Source organism: Eleginops maclovinus, chromosome 9 (assembly GCF_036324505.1).
Source record: "Eleginops maclovinus isolate JMC-PN-2008 ecotype Puerto Natales chromosome 9, JC_Emac_rtc_rv5, whole genome shotgun sequence".
Taxonomy (NCBI): domain Eukaryota; kingdom Metazoa; phylum Chordata; class Actinopteri; order Perciformes; family Eleginopidae; genus Eleginops; species Eleginops maclovinus.
Genome location: NC_086357.1, coordinates 20,822,819 through 20,850,026, shown reverse-complemented (window position 1 = coordinate 20,850,026; position 27,208 = coordinate 20,822,819). Strand labels below are relative to the sequence as shown.

Here is a 27,208-nt window from a genome sequence, read left to right as displayed (position 1 = left end):
GTGATGCATGTTTTTAAATTGCGAGTAATTAAAATATTGTAGTTTTACTACATCAATGTGCTGGTACCTATATGTTTATGGTCCACCAGGAGTTTATTCTGGACAGCAGAGATCATTTAGATATTCATAATGGGAAATAACATGGCACTGCTTTTTTAAACATATACAAATATTACTCAACACAACACTAGCAATCAATGCAATAGTTGGTCAATATAATTCAACTTAAAAAAAGATAGCACAACTTCAGAAGTGATTCAACTCTTTTTAGATGAAATATGTTTCTTTTTTAGTCTTGTTTGAAGAGTGGGGGACCATTTGGACTAATAACTTTGATATTTATAAAGTCCTTTAACAGCCCTTATGATACTGATGACATTGTTCACGTTGTGCTGATTCCAGATTTTCCTTCAAAACCTAGCTGATGTCAAAATCCCCCAAAATAAAAGTCAATAAAAGCTATTTTTATGTTTGTACTTATAATAAATGGTTTCAGAGATGTAAAAATACCTGCAGTATGTGCACAGAGCATGCTTAGGAGTGATTATCGTGTTGAAAGAACAGAAGGAAAGTACTCCCACACAGTGAAGAGTCACAAAGTGCAGTCTTAGATATATTTAATAAATTAAAGCCAAGGTACAAAAAAAACAATGTACATTTCATACCCCCCCTCCCTTTCTTCATCCACAACTCTTTCTTTTAACTTTGACAGTGTTTTATATTCTTAGAATGACAACACAATACAGAGCGAGGATCGTCCAATTATTCTCTGTTTGAATTCGACTCGGAGCTGAGTCCTGCCTCGGGTCTTTCTGCAGCGTCTTACTCACTGGATATGTTTGTCCCCCTGAACCCCGAACCCCCCCACTAAACACACACATGCTACATGTCTGCAGGCACCTCGGATAAGACAGAAGGATTAGACTGAGATAAAGTTAAGCGGAGACCACAAGTATATTTGGACGCTGAGTGTTATTAGATATCACCTGGTCCTGCTGATTCACTAAACAGTGTATTCTACAGCCGTCACGTCACTTCACCGATAATGTCCTCGGCATAATGGATGAGCACAGAATGTCAGTGTTATTTCTTGTTGCAAATGCTGAATAACTTTCTCAGAGATGTTACGGTGTGATACTGAACCCTCTAATCCTTCTTGGTCCTCTCCAAGGCAGTGACCCATTGGATGAATGACTTTGCGTATTTGCTGTCAATAACAGATAGATGGATAGATGACTCTGCTCAATTATTATCACTGGCCGGTCATTCCAGATGATAAGGAGGTTTGAACAGATGGGTGTGATTGCAGGTGAGCAGCAGAGGTGAGATACTGGACGTGTCGGATCAGTCTCTAAGAAAAGAGTAGTTTGAATGAGTGTGGTGTGAAGAAATGAATGAGCTCTTTGTTAAAAAGACAGGAGGAAGTAATGGATGTGTACTGTAGGTCCAATATAAGTGCACTAAACAAGTGGAAAAAGATACATCTGTGCACACGCAACCTCTCATACGTACAGGTATGAACACACGCACACACTCACATACACAGAAGTGTTCGGCAATAACTGTTAATATGCACAACTTGATTAATATTTTGCACGATTACAGTGACTAAGCAGTCCTTCGTCAGGATTATAAATCCCTCCAAACACTCAGTTCCCTTCTCAGTTTCCATATCCTGCCTCTTTTCGCTGCCAGCTACTATAGATCCATTTTCACTCTAGCCTTCGTTCTAGGCAGTCCTGCTTTACCTAAGGGACCAATGCATAAAAACCTCTCTCCAATCCGAGGAGACTGCAGTATGACTGGGTGGGACTGGATGTACATGAGGCACAGCCCTGTATACAGAGGTCAGGGTGGGAAAGCAGACTGTTTATAGTCCAGTTGTGTTTTTTTCTCTACTCCCCATTAAAGGCATATATAACAAACAGGAAAAAGGACAAATTCACAAGGATAATTTGGCAAATGCAGAGATCACAGGGGGATGGTTTGGAGTAAATATTATATTCATGTAATTTCTCCTGCAGAATCCCCTACTGACATTGGTCCTTCTCTCTTCCCACTAGCAGCAGCAGGACTGACAACCACCATCTTTCTATATGTGTTTACATATACATTTATATAATTCATTTGATTTAATTCTGAAAAATAATGTCAAGTAGCTACGTACGATACCACTACCAATTTCATATGGATGCTAATCACCAGGAAACAACCTAGGAACCACAGGAAGATCTAGAAAGGCAGAACAAGACAGAGATAGAGGAGGCAGCATGCTGGGAGTGCTGCTCGGAGCTCTTCCAAAGAAATCAGAGGAGAGAGAAACAATCAATCTTAAAACAGAAAAAAATCTGAGCAGAGAGACCAGCCTCCCTAAAGCCACCGGGGATTTAATGTGTGTCCATTAATCCGATGGCAGGTCCGTGCTGGATTGGTTCTGTCTTGTCCTGCAGCAGGGCGGGTTTATCTTTACAATCATTCCATGATTTTTTGAGAGCTGTGTTGTAGTGGCATCCAGCTGTTTGGCGCTGAGGGGCAGAGGTCACGGTTTGGTGAGAGTTCAAGGGTAGAGTTTCAGTATTCAGCGGCATACTCCGTACCGTGGAGCCCTCTGCACAGTAGTGTGAACTCCTTCACTATGTCCTTCATCCTCCTCTTGTTCACTCGCTCTCTGCAGGACAGAGGGGGCAGCAAAGAGAGGGGCAGGCATACAAAATTAGACTACGCAAAAAAATCATGTGGGTGACCAACTGATTGGTGTCATTATCCAATTGAGTGCTGCAGGCATGATAAAGGTTTGCATGTCTCGAAGGCAATCGAGTACATGCATGATTTTTTTTTTTATGAATGCTTTGAAATTAAAAAAAGGTTGTTGTCAAGCTCCACAGATTTAACCCCACAGCACACTTGTCAACTTAAACGTTTTTACTTGCTAATGGTTACTAAAAAGCGGCAAAATGAGACTGAAGACATATTCGGAAACATTAAACGCCATCACCCCGAACAGAGGAACGTGTGTAGTACTTTTATTGCCAAATGTTAGCTTTTTACTTCTGCAAATAGCTTTAACACTTTACAGACCTAAAATACTGTTCATTTTAGATGTTACTGCTAAACAAAGTTTAAATATAAAACGTGCAACAAAGTCTTTTTTTCTAAAATATAAAAAAATGTCCAATGAAAAAATGTATTTTGCTTTTCGACAAGGAACAAGTGCTATGCTAACTTCTGTGTTGGCCTACCAGAATAAGTGATACCTGCTGTACTCAATAAGCCAGTGAACGGCAAATGTCCGGCTGTGTTACCTGAGTATCTGTTGTGAGAAGTTATCTTTCTGTGCAGCTGTGACCCGCGATGACGGGAACCCAGGAGGCTGCAGCGCCTCCTTCAACCACACGACCAGTAGAGAGAAGCAGTTCTTGTTCAGAGAGAAAATCACTTCTGCAAACTGGTCCATGAGGATCCGAGACGCCCCGCCCCCGATGCCCTGAAGACAGTGGGGAAGAAAGATGACAACAGGGACTTAAATACTGCACAATAAGAGAGGAAAACACTTTGATGAACGGACTGCAGCATCAGTGCGATGATGAAACCTTTCTGTGTGAATGTTTAATGCCTCTCACCTCCAGCACGGCCTGCATCAGCAGTTTGCCGTCCTCCTGCATCACCCGAGCCAGAGGAGGCACGTCTGAGCATTTGGGTATCAGTTCAGTCTAAGGCAGAAACACAGAGACATCATTTCAAGTTAAAGATGAGCAAGTTGTTTGCATATTATGGCAGGGTTTCAAGTTGTGTGTGTGTGTTTGTGTATGTGCTCACAAAGAACAAGCATGTTGACTTGACTGTCGGTGCCTCAGGAAATTTGAGTGACAGAACTCCTAGAAGTGGGAAAAAGAGCCAGAAACATAAATTAACTACTGAAGGTTGGCGTCAAAATTTTACAGTTTGTACTGAGAAGGACACATTCTCAGGAACTGTAGCAGAACAGTGTGTAGAGGTGTGTGTTTGTGTAAACGATGTGCAAACTTACCACAGTGGAAAACTGCTTTCACATCAAGACTCTCAGACAAGAACAAATCGGGCTTCCGTTTGAGGGCCTAAGAGGCAGATAAAGGCATTAAACAGAGCGTGTTTGTGAGCACCGGACCCAAACGGTACTGCTTCATCACATTCCACTGCATAAGCTCCTTCAGAATACTGATATCAACAATACCCGCTCAGCCTGGTAGCCGGATCTGACAGCAACACAGGACTGAGAACAGATCCGCCTACCAGGCTCTAGTACTCTCTCCATCTGTTTAGGAAAAACTATATGAAACTCATACAGAGATCCTCCAATGCAGAACTCAGCAGGTATAACAAACAAATTGCAAAATCAAACTTTGAAATAATTGGAAACTTAAGTCAAACTAAAGGCAATGATGTTTTGTTTTTTATCAATTGAATTTGAAACTTTACTTTTCTTTTGGCTGACTGGATTGAATATGCAACAGAAGTGTGTAAGTAATTAACATGTGCAGATAAAGAGAAATAATCATCTTGTAATAATGAACTCATTCAGGATGGAGGAGAGGAGAGAGGGAGAGGGAGAGAGATGAAGGTCAGATCTATCCAAAGATAGAAAACAAAAGGAAGAAGAATGAAGACGGAAGACAAAAATATAAAACACAAGAGCCATCAGCCAATTTGTCTGAACTGATTAATATTAGTTGAATATTAATTCATTGGGGCTTTGATTGGCTCTGGGCAGGAATGACTTCAGAGGAGGACTGCGCTTGGAGACTAACCAGTCACCTGGGACCTAACACGCAATACTGAGCTTTCACATCCTCTTTCCAAACGTGCTGCTTTATCTCAAATATTTCATCTAGAGCTGAGAGTAATGATGTTTTTACAAGTAACAAATGTGCCCTGATGTTGGCTTAATGTCCACATACTATCTTTTTTATAAGCAGCCTGTTGTGTGGCATTTTAACTAATATGTTAATTCAAATAAGGATTACATGTCCCCCAGAGTCATGAGAATATCCCCACAACCTTCTACATGCAAAGCGCTTTCACTAGATGAGTTAGCATGTTTACTCAATATTGTTAGAAATAAATCAATGATCATTTGTGAGGAATAATGACACATCTGCTTCATAACACCTTACCAAAGCAGTGTGATTTTAAGGCCATTCACAATTTATAACAGTGTTTTTCCTCCAATCTGTTCATTAAGGCCACACGGGTGATAATAATATCCTCATTGATGTGCTTTTACTGCTTTGTATTCTTTCATGAGCACATCGGGCTGATTAAGGCGGTTTCTGCAGGCAGACTGAGGACCCTAACTATACTTTGTGCGGGGAGGTGACTGTTAGAATCGAAGCCTTTGAGGAGAGAGCGTCGTCTCTTTCTCAAACATCCCCCTCACGTTTCATTCCACTGCCTCGTCTATGTGATGGGACACCTGAGGGCCCAATAACAAAGAACAGAAAAGAGGTAGAGAGGAAGAAGAGCACAGAGAAAACAGGAAGAAATTAGAAAAAGAGAGAAAGAGAGAGAAACCCAAAGTGAATGAAATAAGAAACCAAAAACACACCTGAGCTTGGAGTTGCATAAATGAATCAACAATATCAGGATGATCCCTGGGTCCTAAAATATAATAAAGATGAAACTTAAGAAATCATAAGAGAATAAGAATAATATACAAACAGCAACTTAATAGATTCAACAGTCATGTGGAAATAAAAAGAGAACTCAAAAATATTTCATTGAAATAATTCACACGTGAGTAAGGAACGAAGGGGAGAAGGGGGGAGGGGGCATATGAAGCTTTGGCAGAGTCTTGGTAAAACAGACCAACCAAAAACAGAAAACAGGCAGAAGACAAAGACATGGGTCTGTTTGGAGAGAACAAAAGAAAGAAAGAAGTAACGAGAGAAAAAGAACAAACCTAAAGAAACAAAAGTGGGTTTGGAGTGGGAACCCAGGAGGCACCTCTGTTACTGTTACAGTTTGGAGGAAAAGAGGCACCAAACCTGATTGAACCCCCCCTCACCTCCTTCCTCCGAGGCACCGCGGGCATCAATGTGATCAGACAACAAGAAACACATTTCCTCTCAGACGGTGCCTCTGGGGAGGAGGTTTCTGTCGAGGGTCCATTCAGAGCTGGTCAGTGAGATCCCCTTTGCTTCAAAGGTGAACCCATAGCCATCTGTATGAATCTCACTCAAAGATCAGGATATGTTCTGATGTCAGTACCTCCCCCTTGTGCTGGACACAGACTACAAGACTTTCTAAAGTGTTGCAGAATGATGCAAAGTTACAACACACATTTCTCCAAGAAGCTTCTGGACATCGAGATTCCTGACTTTCAACCTCAAAATCAAAAATCCAGAATTTTACTGCGACATGAAGTGCTATTTATCAAGAGACACCTAGAACTTTTGGTATGAGTTGCCAAGCGTTGGAGATGTAAGCTAAAGAAATGTCTGCTTTTTCTCTAAAATAAGGGAATTGGGTGGCACTCGGCTATACGCGCCAGGATGTAGTTCTATAGAAAGGGAATAGTGCCAACATGACACTACACATCGAAGTCATCCTGAGTAACAATCATGAGAATTGCTGCTGAGTTTTACATATGTATTCTTGCTGCCTTTAGTACCATCAAGTTACATTATATTTGAGAGAAGTCTGAGATCTCTACGGCCGATATGTCTAATACTCTGGCTCTCACACCAAACACCTAGACGGAAACAGGTAAGACGACTAATAGGTATTTTATATCTTTGGGTGAATTATCCCTCTAACATTAATGTTGGAGTGACTACAACCCCTCATAAAACAGAGCAAATGTCTGTAGTAAGCACCCAGCTTTAGCTGTTCCCAGAATCCAAACTAGTTTCCTGCTCAATACACCCCCCCCTAGCCCCCATCCACACACAACCCCTGGGAAACAGGTTGTATTCAGAGGGCTGTGATGGGGAGCACGACTCTAACAGCAGTGTCAGCTGTGTTTTAGTGTATGTCAGCCAGCTGAATGAGCTGGAGGGCGCTGTGCTGTGGATGTGTCCTGATACTGTCTACTGAGAGGCACCTGCTCAAAAAAAGGAAGAGTTAAGAAGCAGGAGGAGAGGCAGCCATTACTAATCAGTCAAAGCAGGAAAGAGGGGACAACACAAAGGAAAGGGGGAGGCAGACAGCGCTGGTATCCTAACCCAAGTTTAGAGGATGATATTATCTCACCCCTTCATGTCCTTTTATGTTGAGTAAAAAATATAATCTGGCCCCGGGGTCACGCACATTGAGAAGCTTCTGATCAACATTGAACACTTTCACAAAATGAAGGACATTTTCATGCAGCCCAAACACAAATCCAAAGGAATTGATTTAAATAAATAAATAAGCAAATACTCGACTGGAAACATGGAAAACATTGATAAGATAAGTTAACCACAATAGTCTTCAAAACGGTTTAATCAGAACAGTCTGCATTGATCAAATGATCAGCTGGGACTTTTGTTACTTCAACACATCAAGCAGACGAACCACCGCAATATTGAGTGATGAGAGCAAACATTTAAAGGTCGACTGTGGCAACAGAGCCCAGTGACCTCCAACCTTTTGATCCTATTCTGTGTCAGAAAAAGCATCATCTCGTTGGTCTTCAATCACCGAAACTAATGTAGGTTTATCATCATAATCAACATCAGATTTTTAACAATCTGTTTATTATTTTATACAAATTTGTTTGCGGATTACTCTTTCCGTCTGCAGTACCAATATGCTATTTTGGATCCTGTAAAGTCAAATTTGATCAGAAACATTTTTAAAAAAAGGTACCACAGGTTTCAACACATTTGACAGTTTTCACACTCCCGCCCCTGCTGGACCCCCTACCTTGCTGGAAGATGGACAGCGTTACCGAGGTAACCAGTTCAAACAGAGCCTTGATGGGTGGGAAGTGGTCTGTCTCACTGGCAAAGATATGCACCATCTGAAACAGCAGGACTTCACATCAGACACTCGCTGTGTTTACCGGCACACAAGAGATCAGACTCGGACAGGAAACCATAGGGCGTCTCTACATGCACTGCACAGACCTGAGGAAACCTGTGTTGCAGCTACTGGTTAGCATCAGATTTTTGTGTGAGATATAATAGGTGACTGGTTGCTCTGTGTACTCATCCCTAGCTCAAATATATCAGGGACTTAAAAACTGTAGAAGGCAATCCAGCTTCTATTGCATCAGTGTTGCAGTGGTTAAATAATCATCACTTCCCTCCTTGTTGCTCGTATTTTAAGCGCCAGGATTGCCATCTTGTTTAATATGTTTCGAGTGTATTGGTGATTATAAACGCACCCTGCAAAGCTTTTATTTTCTGTTTCATTGTCCGAGCATATTGTCCAGTGAGAGAACAAGCTCTGAAGTGAGTGCCCAGTTTTTTTGTGTCTGAATTTTACAGGAAAGGTTCCTGTTCATTTATTTTAACGTATTTATTCAAACTTCATTTTCACTTCCAGTTGGGACTTTTGATTTAATTATTCTGAATCCAAAGATTGGTTGCTACAATCCATGTGTGCAAGAAATTAGGTTTCCCCAGCATTAAATCTTCCAGTGTAGACTAAGTGGATAAACCAATGATGCTTGAGAGGATTGTCACCGTGAATGAAGTCTTATACTGTATCCTCATTAACCCTGGGTTTACTGGCGCTCAGCTGATTATCTCTAACATAGCCCTTCTTGATGAATCACTCTCTGTATGTAAGAATTCCAGGACGACTACTAATGTGTATTTATGCGTGGGGTGTGTTTGTGTGTGTGTGTGTATGAGTGTGTACCTGTCGTGTGAGGTCGAGGGCTGAGGCCTGGGGAATGGTACTGTACATCTGCCCGAGCATCTCACTAAGCTGAGACACCATGGGAGCAAAGTCGTGGAGAAGAGTCTTCACTGACTTCTCAAAAATGGCACACACCGCCTGAGGGACAACATGAGATCGCCTTTACTGAAATGTCATATCGTATTATGTGGACTGATTTCTGTCAAAGAACAAAAAAAAGTTCTGACAGTACGTGGATGCACGGCGAAGACTCACCTCTACGACCTGCGAGTCGTTCAGCCACTTACTGAGGACAGTCTGTATGAGGGCAAACACCTGTTGCAAAACCACCACCACCTGAGAACACAAAGGAAAACGCTCTAAAAAGGACTGAAAAGACAGTCATAAATAAGCAGTAGAATTAGACTCTAGCATTTACACATGACTGCATGCCTATCAGCAGAATTATTCAGGACTATGGTTGAGTGAAAAAGCACCACACCCTCATCCCTCTAACCAGCGGTACTGGGGGGAGGAGCTCACATTGCTCCAAGCACCATGTGCACCACTGCATTTCATCACTATCAAGCTGCAGTGCTCTGGATGACGAAGCCTTTAAAAGCAGCAAAAGACAACTTTTCAACGTCCCCGAGCAAATGCATGAGCTATCTAGCTACTTTCATAGGAACAGGGCGTACAGCAGGTTGTTTTCCAGGGCTTTTTGGTGTACAGCGTTCATACCCAGTGGAAAACAGAGTGGTATAATAAAAGGGAGGTCATAGGGAACCAATCCAAACCCAGATGTTGTTATAACTACACAGCCCTGAACAGTTACTAAATTATGATAAGTTACAGCAAACAAGTTCTATTGTTAAATTAAACATATGGTCAATATTTATCATCGATAGATCCAGCCTGTTGGTGCCAAGAGGATGACAATGATGAAGGAGTGTGATTACTGACCGGGTTTGGTCCGGGTGGAGGAGGGGCTGTTTTGACAGGTGGAGCTGAGCCGTCTGCTGACTCATCGTCCTGCTTGCTGATGTCGAGCGTAGTGAAGAGGTTGGAAAGCAGCCCCAAGATGTGGATTATTGCCAATTTATTGGAGGGATTAGGCTGCGACAAGAGCAAAAGAAAGAAGAAACCGATTATTCTATTTCTCAATTTGTTCTCAAACCTAACCCCAGTATTTCTGGCTCATTTAGTGCAAACTGTTTTGAAAAGTGGATCGATGTAATGCCCACTGTTAAATTGGTTGCTAAAAAATGTTATATTATGTTCATAACTAATTTAGTCTATTAAGGCAGAACCAATAAATTGAGTGTTTTTGGCATAGACTGTTAAGGCGTTTTGGTTGGAGTCAGACTAAGCCGTTTTAAGACAGCTTACTTTTTACAATTTGGGTCATTTGTCATTATCCTTTTTTTTATAATACAGTAAGCAACGGAGTAAATCAAATGATGAATAGATTAGTGGCAGCAATAGCAGCTCTGACACAATAGGTACACAATCTTTGCTTTCACTCAAAAGGCAGCAGTCACCAGGCAGCTGTTTTAACAATGTGACAGAAAGAAGGTAATGTTTCATTGTCACACCAGCGCTGACATTCACTGACACCTCAGGCTAATTAGGTTTTCACTAGCAGTCTTTAAATCACTGCTCTGTCTCCATGGTGATGTTACAGAGCCAAAAGACTACAAAGAGGACTCTTACATCCACATCTCTCCGTAAAGCTCCCTCCCCTCACAATGTCGATGCTGTAACTGTACACTCCACAAATCAGAGTGCCTTCATCTGTGTTCGCACTAGTCAGGCCGGTCATTCACCCCCCGTGATGTAATGTAACCCGAGGGTCTCCGCCACTAGGTGCCACTATTTGTCCGCCTCCAGAGACACAGCACCTGATTTCCTAGTCTGATGTAATGCCAATACATCAAAAAGCTAGACGAAAAACAATAAGAGGGAGGAAGTCGGCAAGGATGCTTGAGACAGTGTGTGTGTGTGTGTGTGCCTGTGTGTGTATGTGTGTGTGAGGGTGAGACAGGGGCCGACGCAATGAAAGAAGCTTCATTTAAGCTGACATCCATTTTCACCCCGCCTGAAGTCTTCACTGATTCCAGAACAAGGGATAAGGAGAAATTATTTTTATACCAATATATCAAAACGATGTATTTTTAGATCATATCAGCTCCACATCCGAACCGTCCAGAGCGCCACTCTGAAAACCCAGGCTGTAGTAGAACTGACATTTAGAAAAGGGTAAAGCATTTTTCTTCTGCATGACTTGGTGCATGCACATGTAAAAATGACCTACTGTAAGTGTGTCTGTTTTTTTTCTGAGTTTCAATAGTCTTCCCTGCTGTGCTGTGCTGTGTGCGTGTGTGTGTGAGGGAAAGTGTGTCTTCGCTTTTTCCATGTGAGTCACTAGCCCATGGTGCAGGGTCAAATCCAATCTGGTCCCGCAGAGAAATGTTCCACTGCAGTGACACCACACAGAAACAAGGCCTGTTCCTATTGGCCAGAGTCCAGCTGGGCTAACTCAGTGTTCATGCGTGTGTGTGTGTGTGTGTGTGTGTGTGTGTGTGTGTGTGTGTGTGTGTGTGTGTGTGTGTGTGTGTGTGTGTGTGTGTGTGTGTGTGTGTGTGTGTGTGTGTGTGTGTGTGTGTGTGTGTGTGTGTGTGTTGTGTCTTGTTGGTCTGTGTACGCACCGTCTCATCTGCTAGCTTCTCCAGTTGCTGAATGTAGGGGGTGATGAGAGAGTGCAGGTTTCTCAGGATGTCTTCCACAGGGAGAGCAGAGAGCAGGAAGCCGAGCGCCTGCATCAGCCACATACACTGACTCGTCTGCAGGAGAAAAAAGATTGCAGGTTAACCTTCGCTTCCAAGAGGCCGACTCACTGACTTTCAATAAGTACCGAATACAACCCCACTTCAAGCTACCCAGACACTCCTTCTGAATTGATTTTTCACAGCGCATAACATGTGTTCTTTAGACTACAGGCTGAAAACATGTTACACAATCCTTACAAAGAAGAAAGTGAATGTCAGGGAGCAAACACTCACCTTGTGGATCTGTTTTATAAGCACCTCCTTTAGAGAAAAGAGAGTGACAGTTCAATCATTTTGAAACCACAACAAAACCAAAATTAGATATAAAAAGTAATCCAATATAATACAACTGAAGTCATTTCAAAGAGACATTGTTATTTCTGGAAAGCAGGATGAAGCAGCAGGAATTGGCTCTAATTTTTGATGAACTGGGTAAAAATAACATAAAAAAAGATGTATACAAGTACCTGAGAGACAGCTACTATGTTTGTTGCGTAGGGTGGTAGGTCATATTTGCACTCCCGACAAATCTTCTTCAGCGTCGAGACAGATGAGACAGAAAGGTCTGGGTTCCCTAAAGCCTGTAGTACCAAGGGCAAGACACTGCTGAGCATCACCGGGTGGTCTGCCAACCATTCAGCCAACGCACCTAGAGGAGAACAACAGTTCAGAAACTAAATAAGAATATTTGTGTCTGTAACTCTCAAGTTTTTTCAATCGATTTTACTTTTATGACATGTGCTGGGATCCTTTTAATCCACCCATGAATCTCACCTATAGTGAACATCACTGTGTCTGCTAGCTGCACGTTGTTGATGCTGATTCTGGGGATGAGTCCTATCAGGCCGGGGATGACGTCAGAGTAATTCACATCTATCGTCTCCGCTATGGACTGGAAGCCATAGAGTAAGGCCTCTGTATGCTGGAGGAGGAAGAGGAGAAGGAGGAGGGGAATGTCAGTGTGTTTTTGAGCACCAGTTGATAAGTGAACAATGAGTTTGAGTTTAAAAAAAATAAAATATGGCAGAAGTTGAAAATAACTGAAAATTCCCCAAAAAATTGAATCCTGTAAATAAACTCTTCACTTAAGTTTACTTTGAATTAATGTGGAGGTCTTGCAAGCTAAAATAAATATAGTAATGTGAAAAATAGAAAAACAAAGTACTGTCGTAACAAATCTGGTATGACACATTTTCAGTCCTGGATTCTGTGCAACAAAGAAGCTGGAAATAGTTCACTTTATCTCTTTTTTTGGTCTGTGTATGTGTCACCCACCTGCCACGATGTGGGCTGCTCGGTATTAGTCAACAGTCTTCCTAGTTTATCATACAGGTTACTCAGCAGCTCTGCTCCCAGCATCTCGTACACGTACATGAGTGTGTCCGAGATATCCACCCTGAAGGACACACACGCAGGGACAGACGTTTTAGGAGCATGTAACCTCGGATTATTAGTTGTTAAAGTAGCTGACACACAGGTTTTGCCCTCTCAGCTGCAAGTCCAATGAGAGTCTATTAGAGCGAAACACACTCATGCTGACCAATCATCCTGTCATCGAGTCATTTGGAAAACGCTTACAACTGTCACTGAAACACTCGCGCAGAGCAGTGTGCCGCAGAAATGAGCATGCACAAAACACAGTATAACAGTGTCAGGCATACAAATGTACAAATACACACCTATAGATCCTGAATTGCTCTTTCTCATCGGAGGACCAGGATTCATACTCCTGGTCAGTGGGGAACTGGGCTTTGTGTAGCAGAACATCCACCAGCTGGAAATACACCGGCCTGTAGACCTGCAGATACACCGCCTGCTTATCCGTCTCAAACGACATGATTTCATCCTGGGGAGAACATAAAAAGATGTTACATAAAGAGATGTATTCCCTTCACACACTCAAACAGGATATCCACTGACAAATAATCTGTTTATAACCGAGAAAAAATGTTACTTTGTTATAAGAACTATAAATGATCTGCTTGCTCAAACCTTTAGATGTTACATGTTCATAAAAGCCATCATATTTTATTATTGGAAAACTGTAAACTAAGACCAATAAGACCCCGGTGAGTGGCTCATTCATTCAAAGAGGATGTGTGAGATGTTTTTATAGGGCGGCAATAAAGCTTTGCCAGACGTACTAGGCAACGTTGTATTTTGTGGACAGATTTTATGCGTTAGTAAAGACGTGGCTAGAGAAATAAAGTGTGTAAATTACGCCAGAAGGAATTTATATAGTACTCTTTTACAGTATATACCATGACATTACTCGATCTTTCAGATCAGATCTTAACATTCCTTACCTGTAGTGTGTACCAGAAGGTGAGAGTGAGCGAGCTGGTGGTCTCATTGACCGGGTAGTGCCCGGGGATGCCCGTACAAAACATGACCATGTTGACTAGAGCCAGGAAGCCCTGCCAGTGATCCACCTGCTCCAACAGAGTCCTGCAGAGCAAGAAACGGAGGAAAGAATAAGTCATTTGGCGAACCCTAAACCCTTTGAAGCAGCTGGTAAAAAGTTTAAGGAGAAACTTTCTCATGCTGTGTCATTCAATCTGTAGACAAAGCGACATTTAAAGACCTGAAAAGCGTCTGAATATAGCATGACTTATTAATTAATGTTAAGAAACCCTAGGAGTTTCTGTTAGGATTCATTTATACACTGGAAACTGGAACCCTTCCTAAGACCAAACAGGTATTGAGACATGTATGGAAAGGCCATGATAAAGCATTATAAAGTCTTTACAATTGTGGCCACACACACCTAGAGTGGTTTTCTCCCAGCGTTACGGCGATCCGGCAGATACCGTGGCAGGTCTCCATGTCTCCGCTCTGAACTGCCTCTCTGAGCTGCTCCTGGAGGGCCAGCACTCGAGGAACCAGCTTCAGCAAAGTGTTCACATATCTACAAGACATTTACATAAAAACAAAAACAACACACATTAGTTATTTGTTTATTGATCCCTCCCCCTACCTACATATTTGAACATACAAGGATTTCCAACTGGATTATCTGGTAACCCCAAGAGTTCCCTACTGTAATGAACAACCATCACAGCAACAGTTTAGGTTGTATGTTCAAACCACATTGAACACTATTTAATGAATGTCATATGACATTTTTTGGGGAATGTTACAGCCCTTTTTTTATTGTGTAAAACTAAAATAAACAGACCGTCTTCTTCAAAATGACAGACGCCTCTTACCGCCTGATGTGTCATGTTTTTAATGAGGGCCCATGGCAATAATTAACACAAACATATAAAATAGAAACACAAAACAATGATATCAAGCTGTTAGAAACAAATTGAGTGACAATGACAAATTGGAAAGAAATCTGCTGGGACCCCAGTTGGTAGGGCGGAGGTTAAAGAAAAAGAGTTGAAAACATTGCACAGTGTGCTGTACAAGAGAAGCTTAGCATGCGGCCAGGCAGCTCCACTAGCGAATATCAAACTGAGTCACAGCGCTCACAGCTAGGCTGATATTTATTGCTCCTTCTCAAGACAAGTGTTTATTTCGAATCAAATCTCAGCCCGTGTCAGTCCAACCTCTGATCCACCCTAAAAAACCCACACATCTAGCAGAGAACCAGGAAATCTATTCAAAGCTCAGAGCTGCTGTCAGTTATCATCCTGTCTTCGTCCTGCTGTCTCAGCCATCTATAATTCCTTCACTCTAAAAACACACATGTGCTGACACACACACAAACGTCAAAATGGACCCAATCGTGCGTGTGCGCGCGCACAAACACACCACACACACACACTGCTCGTGTGATAACATCAGACAACATCCTCCTGTCACCCTTAATGACGGCGAGTGAAGGGGTGACATTTGGAGACGAAGGACATGTATGTGCGCCTGAATGTCATAGAGGAGAATGTGTGTGTGTGTGTGTGTGTGTGTGTGTGTGTGTGTGTGTGTGTGTGTGTGTGTGTGTGTGTGTGAGAATGCCATAAATGTTAAGCATATCACATGTGTGACAGTCCTAAGGGGTTCTGTGGTATACAGGCGGTGCCTCATCTTTCATGCGACCGTCAATAAGGAGGACGTGGGTCCATATCAATGAATATTCATCAATGTCACAGCAAGGTTGGGAGTAAAAAAAAAAGAAAAGAAACAAACAAATCAACCTGAAACACAGCCATCACTCACAATACTTCATTACTGATAATCACGTCTATTCAAATGTTTAGTTATTCATTGTATAATCAAGTAATCAACTAATGGTTTTAGTTAGAGATTCACCAATCTATCACCCACTGGTCGAAACCGGCTGGTGATTAGCTGATTGGCCGATCAGTCTCATATATCTTTTTTTATTCACACAAGTGATGGTTTTACACTTTGCACACTAACATCACGGCCACACACACGGTGTTGCAAACACCGCCCATTTCGCACTAGATTTAGCCAGACCCACTTTGCAATTTCATTTCTACAAAGTTTCAACTGACACATTTTCCGACTTATTCAGACCATCGGGGAAAAAAGCGGGAACTATATTCAAATATATTATATTGCAAGTCATTCCCAATGCTGCTGAGAGTAATCGCGGTGACCGGCTGTTCTGCCAACAGCAGGGGGTCTCCACTTATCCTTCTGCAGAGTGTGTGTGTGGGAGGAATGGGAGTTAACAAAATATAATACACACACATCTACATTCTTGTTAATGGAAACTGATTTGTATATAGTTTTATATAAAGAAATATTGAATTTAAAATAAGAATGAACATACAGCTGTTTTTCCCATTAAGAAAAGTCATTCAAATTGAAAATTGACTTTTTAATAAAAAATAAATCTGATTCGGAAGGTCAGACTAAAAAAAAATCAAAAACCGGCCAAGAAAATGTCGCAATCGATGCATCTTCAGCTTGGGCTTTAGTCTAATTTGTAGATAACTCCTAGGCAAAGACAATGGTGGCCAATAATAAATGCTGCTGATGTTCAACCTCAGGTTAAATACATCTCGCACCCCGGCGCTGTGAAGCATTTATAATTCTAATTTCCCTCCGGACCCTTTATAAGCTGTGCAGCTGAATGTACGATCCTGCATTATGAGGCAGAGTCCCCTCCTCGGCAGCCCACGCTGACTCAGCATCCTCTGGAGAGAGCTCCACCCTGCTGGGATGGGATGTGTTTGAATCCGGCCTCCTTCTAATAAGCTTGTACCGGCGCTTGTATTGGCCCGCATCTTCTGTGTTCGGGTGCCTGAGTAACGACTGCAATTCACTGAGCGACCGTGTGTGTGTGTGTGTGTGTGTGTGTGTACATTTGAGTATCAGACTGCACTTATGCACTCAGAAGATCATTCATTTTTAACAAGGAGCTGTGCAAATGCAGGTCATGCACTCTTAGCGTAGGGAAATATAGCTTGGTGTGTATGTGATACGATTAGAAAGGGCTGAATGGATTTGTACACGTTTCCCCGTTCCCCCCCCCAGCAAAGATATTCTGGAGATTTCTCCGAGGCCGTCTGCTGCAGCTCCTCTAGCTCAGAGCTGCCTGTCCTCTCCTCTCCCTGCCCTGCTGTTACACCCTTTCTGCCTCCTTTATGACTCCTCCTTTATTCACTCGCTCCACCACCCAACCTCCCCCACCTCTGATCCCCTCTGCAATTACCGCAACACTCTGAGACAGGGGAAATGGGTTGCCTGGCAACAGGATGCAGCTGGACCAATAGCATCCCCCCAAATGAGTTGAGTGTAATGTGTTTAAACAGAGGGAGAGAACAAGAGACAGGGAGGAGGGCTTAGATGGCTGGAGAAGAATACGGGCAAAGGAGGAGCACAAAGAAGCAGAGGCAGCGTGGGAGAAAAGATAAAACAGATAGAATACACAAAGATGAAAAAAGATGGGTAATGACTTCCTGGAGCGGATGGGGGGGGAAAACATGCATCAGGTTTTCCAGCGGATTCATTACTTTTCCCTCTGACACAAAATCACAATAATACTTTGTCAGATCAATCTGGCATTTTTCTTGCAGCTCCATTTCCAACATCAAACAAGGATGAATAGACAAAACACAAGGAAACAAACATCCAACACACTTTTAAATTATCCAAATAAATCCTCAAATGGAAACCACACAATGTTCTTTCTAATCACAAGGGTGAGTCAAGACCTTTGGGAGGAGCTGACAAACACACACCGGGCCGTGATCAGTTTTAAGTGCAAACAAGGAAAGGAAATGTACTTTTCTCTCAGCTGGACGACTGAGAAAACAACTGTCATTGAGAGAAGAAAACACAAGAAACCAATCCCTCACACACACTTAACTAAAGACGCCTGGTAACACCTGTAACTCCATCCAATGAATTGTCTCCCACCATCTGCTCCGCTTAACGAGTGTGTGTTTTAACTTCGCTGAGGTAAGGAGGATGAAGTATTTTATATTTGCTCAATTTCACACCTTCCCTCAGCACCCTTTCTTCTCTTTGCATCGCGCCGTCACCAACGCCATCTTTTTTTTCTATCTCCTCTTCCCTCTCTCTCTCCCTCGGGGAGGGGTAATGGGTGCCTGCCATGTCTGAATCAACCAGTGCATGATGACATCTCTCCCCAGCTCTGTAACCATGGCAACGGCAGCCAACCGAGAAATGCCGCTCTCCTCCCCCTGGCTGTCAACTTGCCCTGCGTCACTCCCTCGCTCGCTCCTTCCCTCCCATGCCTCCCTGATGCCCTCGTAGTGCCCATCCTGTCTGTGCCAGTCCTAACGCATCTTCCTTTCCCCCCCCGCTTCTACCTCCTTTTTGCTCCAGTGCAATGTCTCCAAAAAATGACAACCCTTCACGCCCTACAGCTGTATCATTATTTATTTTTGTTCTGGCTTTCTTCTCAAGTTCACACTGTCACACATTTGTACACACCTTTGGGAATCGGGCTGTGAGATGGCATTGACGATTGCCTCCACAGCCGTGTCGAAGAGCTCCGGATCAGGCAGGGCGCTGAAGCAGTCGTGCACCAGGCTTTCACTCTCACTTAGGGGCACATCCAGCAGCACCCAAGATGACAGGCAGCGCAACACGCGAGCTTTCACTGCCCCGGGGCTGTCCGTCCTTTGCAGTAGTTGTTGCAGTAAGGGACACACTGACCCCCACTCCTGGCCCAGAGCCCCCCGAACCTAGAGGGAGGAAGATAATGAGGGTTAGACTGTTAGTGTATCACTATTGTGTAAAACGAGTACACTCATTTTAAGCTCACCATTTCATTTAAAGAAATACAAAATTATTTTTTATTATATTTATTGTGAGGGTTGAATAAAGAGCAAAAAAGAGTCTTTGAGTAACTGAAATAAAAAAAGACTATTATATTTATCTATTGTACATTTACTGAGAACCTATTGTTACAAAAAAAAATTAAGCAAAAGCAATTCTTAAACAAATTACTACATGGAATAATCGGGTTACTAAACTAATGGATAGCTGCAGCCCTAAACTAGAAAGGTATTCAGGAGGCCTCCTGGTGAAAAAATGATCGCCAGGAAACCTGTGAATATTTGACAGGTGGCCATCACCACCTGCTGAGGGGGAGGAGGTTTTCCCCCGCAGACGTACCTGTCCCTTTCTGTACTGCGGCAGGCGGCTGGTCTGGAATTCCTCCGGCAGGACGGTGAGGAGCTCCAGCAATGCCAGGCAGCGTGCCCGCCCGTCCACCCCCCCACCCTCTTCCTGGAACACCCGCACCATCTCTGACACAGCGCCGGGCCAGGCCTCAGGCATTGTGTTGAGTGCCAGAGAGGCAAGGGCCACACAGAGACGGGTGAGCACCATCTTGGAGCCGGAGGAGAAGCAGGCAATCTGTGAGAACAGCTGGGTCTTCAGAGACTCGTACTGGTCTGTGGGGATGTCCGACCAGTAGCGAGAAATCTTGGTGTGAAGCGCGCTGGCACCAAAGTACTGGATCTCTGGCACCTGTGAGAGATGATCAGATGAATACAAACGATGCTAAATGCTTTCTTCATGTTAGTGTTTGTGTGTACACTATACCTTATCTGGGCTCAGAAGGGACCAGCAAAACTGCCAGGCCTGAGGCGAGACCTGAGCCTGCATGAGCCATTTCTGGGCCAGATTCTTGTTTTCTATATTGGGATCGTAGTACAACTGGTGGAGGGCCTAGGAAAAAGACAGAGAGAGAGAAAAGTCAAAGAATAAATATAAACTGTGGATGGTTAAACCATGAAGGGGTTTAAAAACAAAGTCCATTTGAGAAATGAGTGCAAATACACGACAAATAGGTCTGCACCATATACGGTTTTATCAGAGACATTGTGATGTGCAATAGTTTCTTAAGAGGATGTGAGATGTCAAGTATATAGCTTATGAACTCAAACACCTCTTTCAGCAACATCAAACTGCTTTGTAAAAAGGAAAACTTCTCATTTGTATGACTAAAGTACAGCAGAAGTCTGTCTGAGATTACACAGGCTAATTTACACTGATTTAAAGGTTCTTGGACCAACAGAGAGAGACATGCAGTCTCTACATGCACAGCGAGCCACCAATCACTGTCCTACTTGGACAGTTTATCAAGGAAGCTTGAGTTGTACTGTATGAAAATATTTAGGCTAAAGAAAAGATGATGTACAGGTGTATTGCTGTCATCTGGAGGAATACAACATACCAAATATATCATCTGTATATTTTCATAGAAAGATATATAACGCAGCAATAAAAAATATTGTGAAATATTGCAGCCGCAAACTGATACTCGGTTATAAAGATAATAAACCAGCAGAGAGAAGAGAGACAGTCCTTTGAGCTCTTGTGTGATGGAATGCTGATAAATATGTGATGTCAACTTGAGAAAAGAGCATTTTTTCTCTCGCAAACAGGCAAGCACACAGACACATAGCAGACAGTTTACCTCAAAAACCTGAACAATGGAGAGAGCCATGACCTGAAAACAGCACTCTGTGAAGTAAAGCTCACTTTGAGTAATTTGAGTACTTGAGTGCTGCGAGAAAGACTAGGAGCAGGAAAGCCAGAGAGAAAGTAAATAAACGATGAGTATGAAAGAGGGAAATAAAAGAAAGGGAAAGAGAGCATTAATTAAAAAGACACCTCTAATGCTGGCACAGCCAGAGGAGAGGTTTGGGTGCTACTCTGACTGCACATATGCCTGTTTTTTCTTTCTCTCTGTCTCACAAACACATGTACATGCTCACTGAACTAAAACTGCTTGCAGCCACCACTAAGTGTCTGACAAGCAACAAAGGGAAAGAAATCTATTCAGAAAGCTTCTGATCCTCGTCTTTACCCCTGAAGCCTTCTCCTTCCTGCACCAGCAGTCATTCTCTTTCTTCCGTCTCGATTCACCTCCCTCCAGCCTAAACTGTCCATCCAGTCTCATTCTCTGCGTCAGCTCGCGCTCTTTATCTCAGGCTTCTACTAAAATCTACATATCTCCCCATTCCCTCCAATCAAAGAAGTTCAGGCTGTCAAACAAGAGCGGAGGAATAACACAGAGGAAGCCACAATGGGTCACAGAGAATGATGATACATCTGTAGAGAGGAACATCAATACAGCGTCAATGCCTTCAGGAAGCAGAGTGTCAGGTGTTTCACTCTGTCTGCCATCCTGGAACGCAATTATCTGTCCGCGCTTACTGTACAAGGCTCTGAACACGACTGCCGTCATGCGGGTGAGAAATAGCTTCAGGTGCCTTCGCTGTAAGTGCAGCAGGTACTGTGTGTACAGTATGCATCGGGCTTTGCTGGTTGGTCTTTTCAGTCAACTAACATCCAAGAGAATCTTGCAGTTTGAAGGAAAACCACTGAACCTAATAAAATACATGTTTGACGGACTACCAAAGACAGAGCTGCATGACCAAACCGAAAAAATATAAACGTGTTACTGAGTTGCGATTCGGCAAGATCTTTCTATTGATCATTATAACGTATTCACCCTAAAAGCATCAGGATGTTTTTGGTAAGTCGGCTCTCCTCTGCCCTTTCAGTAAATGAAGCTGTGATATCTGAGTTCAAAGCAGCGGCGGATCATTACTGCAGTCCACTGTGTGATGGCAGACCTCTCCTTATCCCACACCAAACACCGCTGTGTCTGTGTCTGAGTGCGTCTGCTCCTCCGAGGTTTTTTTATCAGAGCACAAGACACAAAACAGTCTGTGAAAAGATTAAAGCAGCAAAATGAACAAAGAACCACCGCCTGCCTCCTCCTAAACATTCTCCAGTTATCTCCGCTAACAAACTGTAATTGCCCATCACTACGAGGTTTAATAACACAAGCACAAACACAACTAGAAAACACAAGCATTTATTTGCAGCTGAAGCCTATAATGCAACTGCATAGGCTATGTATCTACAGATGGTGGCAATCTGCCTGAACCACCTGGCTTCACCTGAGGATGGCGCGCTCTTGGCAGACACTGTCAAAGGTCATTAGCCTCCTCTATAGTCCCTTTCAGCAGGAGGAGGAAGAAGAGTGATGGAAATGAAAAAAAAAAACATGGCTCAGCGAGACAGATTCACCATCTGCTCACACGTAGCCATGGATTTTTAAAAACTGGTACACTTATGTGCTCCAAGCCCAGGAGAATAACTATAGTGTATGCCCTGAGCTGCATTAATGTAAAAACACTACAATGCATTTACTATTCAAAATATCCAGAAAAATATGAAGCAAATAAATAAGATGGGAGCCATTATCTAAGAAAGAAAGGTTGCTTTTACAAATTAGTTTCAAGGAAGGAGATGTAGATAAAGAGAAGCAGGTGGCAGCATGACTCTTTAGTCAACATTATAGAAAGCCGTCATTCCCCACATTCCCTGCATTAGCGTACGAGACTACACACACACACACAAACACACACATTTGATCTTTGTTAACTATGTTCCCTAGAGCGTCACATCAAAGTCATCGTAGTGATGAGCAGCAGTGTTGTTGCTGGGCTGCAGAAGGCATCATCACACCAATGACCCCTCATAGCACCGCGCTATAACTGTGAGAACCAAAGACATGCAGAGGAATGATGAATAACGAGGGAACAATGAAGAGTAGTTTGTGCGAGTGTGCGCGGGTGGTTGTTGACAGCACGCAGCCAAGAAAGAAATTAAGAATAACACGTTGCCAATAGTGATACAATTTCAGCACATTACATTAACAGCAAACAAACCCTTGCACCAGGTGTCTCAACGTGCAAACCTCAGATACATGGACGGTTTCCACCAATTAATTCAGAATACTGATTTAATAGATAAATGATAGTGTGTTCAAGCCTCCTAAAATGAACAAAATAATCAACAAGTGATCTAAAAAGTGATTCTGTAAATGACTGGTCCCCACATGTCATTTTTCAGCATCACATTTTTCTGCTATGTTCTGTAGGGCCTAAGCTGGTTGGCTCTCTGCTGATGTTGATGCCATACAACTATTTTTAAAAGAAGACAGCACTTGCTGTCACATACTTCCTGTCCAAACACTACTTGTATACCGTTTTCAAAAGGTAGAGCTTAGGAGCTAAAAACTAATGACTTTAATTGAACAGCCTCCTAAGGTTAGACAGGTAAGCAAGTGATTTTAAGAGGAAACGCCGCTGTGAAAGCGCCCTTGAGCTGACCCAGCTTAACTGTGCTTTGGTCTTTTCTTGTGGTAAATTACTTGTTGGTCACTCTGGACACTCACATAATGATAAAAATCGAATAGCACGAACTATTTTACAGCAATGTGCAGTGAAAAAAAATCACTTTTTTGGAATAGTGATTCCAGACGAGGACAATTATAGTTGAGCGGAAATGTAAGGCGGTATAGATGCCCATTCATGACAAACAAAAGACGCTGACAATGTGGTACTTTGTTTCACAGACCCAAGATTGAACAAAGGGCTTTCTATTGGACACATACAAATACTGGGACAGGAACCATCATCTCCAGCACCCTGCATACAACAAGCACACCCTCCACCGTCTTACTGAACAACAGGGACAATTCTGCACGGCTGGTCTTTTTACATCAGACTTTGAGCAACTGGTTTAGCTCTCATCATCTAATGGGAAACACAACTTGACTTTTCTATACGATGACATGTCTGCTGGTGGAGTGTTTATTTACGGTTTCTTGTTGCTGTTTGCCAGAGAAGTAATAATTAACAGGTAAAAGCAACATTTCGGAGTGTTTGAAATGCCTTAAGCTAGTTTTCGTACTCACTCTTATTCAGGAGAATGAACAGCATGTTGTTGATGGCATAACTAACTAGTACAAATACGTCATGCCAAATTATCTGCATTAAAAAAAATCTAAATATTGAGAGAGAAAATAATCATCTGACACAAATAGTAAGAATACAATATCAAATAATCTGAATATAGCTTCTAAATATAGCTGAGATTTAGAAAAAACTAAAATCTCATCAGTTCTAAAAATGTAAGTGTATTAATATGACAAAAGGGCTCATGGCCTCCAAGGAAAATTATATTTCAGATGCTGTTTGTCATGTTTTATCAGTTAATGAGATTACTGATGGCGTGCTGTATCACTCGGGAAACTGAACGCTCTAACAGAATCTAAAAGATGCACCTTAAACTAGAAAACCCACAAGAAAGAAATCAGAATAAAAAATCAAAAGATATACTGTCATGATATTTTAGGGGCTCCTTCATACTATTTCCCAGTGTCTTAAAAAGAAGAACAGCGGACCATCTTTAAGTTCATCGGTCAACATACACTGCAATGACAACACAATTGATGTTCCTAAAAACGTTTTGATTAAAAATAGTTTTTGAATCATCATAACGCTGACATTTACTGCCAGCATCTCCAATGTCAGATAAACAAATGAATCACTGACTGTATATCTGACTTGTGGGTTGGATTATTTTATTGTTGAATAACATGCACTATTTGTGCTTGCATGGTTTATTTAAGCAAGCACTTCCCTTTCATTGGAAATGAAACTTAAAGGAACCAATAAATCTCTTGGTCTAATAAAAAAAAAAATCAATACAGATCTGTTGGGTTGGGTATCAGTTACTCTAACTAAGGGTTACCCTAACATATCATAATAATCAATCATTTTCCCCAGTCGATGCCCAAAATGTAAAGTTGAGAATATACAACATTTTTATTTGTAATGTTATTTTTAGCTATATATTTTTAGTCTTTTTATTTTTGTTGGTTAAAAGGCAAACTGCTGTCATCTTTCTGTCTTGTGTTTCAGCTTAGTTTTGGCAATTGTCAAATGGGAGCATAGCCTACATCATAAATAATTATTTAGTATTCTCCCAGTTATGAATTATAGATTTACTTAGGTATTCATACAACATTTACCAGTATTTTCACTGACAGAGCTTGTGAAGAATGATACAAAATATTTAACATTTTCTTGATACACCTGCTATCCCCTAAATATAACCGCATCAGTTTCTTTGCATGAAGAACTAAATGAGAAGCTTTACTCCATAGGGACCCAGGACCTTGACCATTGTTAGCCATTCTTCCTCCACCTTTATTACCAAGAAACCCCAGTATCAGACTAAGCCATTTCCCCCACAGGAATGTGCTTTTCTCCTTCAAACCTGCCTCTAATCATTTTCTGTCGCATCGCCAACCTCCTCTCACCCCCCAACCCCCTTTTTTTTACTGCCACTGTCACAGACATCGACCCTGTCCCTCCCCTCAACCCCCAGTCCATCTCATCACAACGACTCTTCTACAGGAGCAGCTTTCTCACTCTGACTCTCCATCCTCCCCATTGTCTCCACACCCATCCCATCGTGTCCAAGTTAATGGCCACCAAGCACTGAGATTCATCACAGCAACCTGGCAGCCACAGTCAACACACACACACACACACACACACACACACACACACACACACACACACACACACACACACACACACACACACACACACACACACACACACACACACTCTAACTGAGAACAACAAGAAAGAGCAATTTACAATAACAGATATGGCGGTCTGCAATCTGTTATTTTGATGATCATTTGATTAGTATTTCTAAAAATGATGTGCTCAATTCTAAATACAAACATTGTCTCCACGCGGAATTTGTAATGTGAAACGTATTATATTTATTAATATTCATGTTTTGTGGCTACACGGAAGATAAGTATACCATGCCTTCCCCTTCAAACTCTGTGTTTCTAATGCAACAAAACCACGTATTTTAGTCCACAAACCCGGGTTTCTGTAGAAGTTTCTGATAATGACTGAGTGGTCCAAACACTCACCTTCTCTACGTTTTCCACCGTGAAGTCCAGGTTGTCCGGTGTTGCTGCTATCCTCCCCGGCGTGTCCATATCTCCGCCGAAACGGAGCTGTCAAATGATTAAATAGGAGCAACACATTCAGGAGCGGCCGGACACCGTTAAACTTCCCCCCAGAGAAAATACTATTTCCAAAAAATCTCCACAGTAGCAGCTGGAATTAAGAGGTTACGTAGATGACAATATAAATGTAGACATAATGATGACACGAGAAGCTAACCGGCAAGCTAGTTAGCTAGCTGACGCTAACATACACTATAGGAAAATACTATAGCAACGGCTAGCCGCTATGCTAACGCCAAACTAGCTAACGTAGCAATACATCTAACTTAACGCTAGTACAAAATGCAGCCAAACGAGACAAGTATACTAACATGTTCAGAGTGTGACAGCATTATCAAAACAATGCCGTCTCCGTGTATTACTTCTAGGATGTCTAGAGGACCGATATTTTCACACCTTTCTGTCCTGCGACGGTATGAGACGATGCTGGCAGCTCCCTGCCGCTCTCTGTCTCTGCTCCGTCACGGAGAGCTGATACATTCATGCCCTGTGGGAAATATCGTAATCATAACGTAACTGGTCAAGGACCTCCCAATAACATGTGAGCAAAACAGCAATCGTGTGGACAGTATACATTAACCAAAAAAAGATTGTACGTTTATATTTAATTTACAGATCTTCAGTTCTATAGATAACCGATTGCCACCTTAGGTTTCATATTTCGTTTTCATCGATTTTTACGGGAAAAAGCTCCATGGTATGTGCAATATGATATACACGTGAATGCTGCATTTGACTCTAGCCAATGAAATGTCAGAATTAGATTACGAAGACAAGATATATTTTATAATTATTGAATTAGAAAACCAACAAAATAATATGAAAGTGGCCAAAGAGTGTTCTTCTGTCAACTGTAAGGCATCAATCATTTTCAGCAGGTTTTTCTGTTCTTTTTATCATATACTTTAGTTATTTGCAGAAGTATACAGTGCAAGTACTCTCATATAAAACAATAATAAGGGGTGGGTCCTAATTACATAAATAAATAAGTAAATAAATACAATGTAATGGATGTATAGAAATGTAATATCATATGGAATCATTTTAGCCAATATGACGCAGCTGGAGTTCAGTGGACATCCATAAGATTATTTTACAGGCTATATAATCTTCCTGCGTCATATTGGCTAACATGTTTCCCAATGATATTGCATTTTTTATTTTTGCCCAATCATTTTACATCACTTTAAATTCCTTTTTTTCTACCTACATAGGTCAAAACAAATGGATGACATTCATGAATCTTTTATTCCAAACAAAA

At 42.1% G+C, this 27,208-nt stretch overlaps 1 protein-coding gene across 3 annotated transcripts; it reads right to left on the bottom strand.

Annotated features, from left to right (window-relative positions):
• Positions 1-115: 115 nt before the first annotated feature.
• Positions 116-26,421, bottom strand: LOC134869882 (importin-13-like). 3 transcript variants are annotated; one of them, XM_063891826.1, is made up of 23 exons: positions 26,344-26,421; positions 25,849-25,935; positions 19,626-19,751; positions 19,194-19,550; positions 18,507-18,760; positions 14,398-14,538; positions 13,937-14,078; positions 13,310-13,476; positions 12,906-13,026; positions 12,405-12,552; positions 12,098-12,279; positions 11,865-11,891; positions 11,511-11,645; positions 9,766-9,918; positions 9,079-9,159; positions 8,824-8,961; positions 7,882-7,978; positions 5,582-5,634; positions 4,028-4,094; positions 3,817-3,875; positions 3,621-3,710; positions 3,303-3,484; positions 116-2,668 (listed from the first exon to the last, which is right to left on the bottom strand). In XM_063891826.1, the coding sequence occupies exons 2-23, from the start codon at positions 25,915-25,917 to the stop codon at positions 2,572-2,574; spliced, it is 2,886 nt and encodes a 961-aa protein (XP_063747896.1). In that variant the 5' UTR covers positions 25,918-25,935; positions 26,344-26,421; the 3' UTR covers positions 116-2,571. The 3 variants fall into 3 exon arrangements, 2 of the variants coding, with proteins under 2 accessions (XP_063747896.1, XP_063747894.1); XM_063891824.1 differs by having other exon boundaries at positions 26,259-26,397; XR_010166462.1 differs by lacking the exons at positions 116-2,668; positions 5,582-5,634 and having other exon boundaries at positions 3,397-3,484; positions 26,259-26,397.
• Between the last annotated feature and the right edge of the window lie 787 nt (positions 26,422-27,208).

Bases quoted from the DNA above. Each gene is read 5' to 3' on its own strand.
- LOC134869882 (XM_063891824.1), bottom strand. From the start codon at position 26,279: ATGCTGTCACACTCTGAACAT. The intron at 13,027-13,309 runs GTGTGTATTTGT...TGTGTCCTTCAG, and splicing joins GAGCAATTCAGGATCTATAG to GGTGGATATCTCGGACACAC. The intron at 3,485-3,620 runs GTGAGAGGCATT...CACTGTCTTCAG, and splicing joins TGATGCAGGCCGTGCTGGAG to GGCATCGGGGGCGGGGCGTC.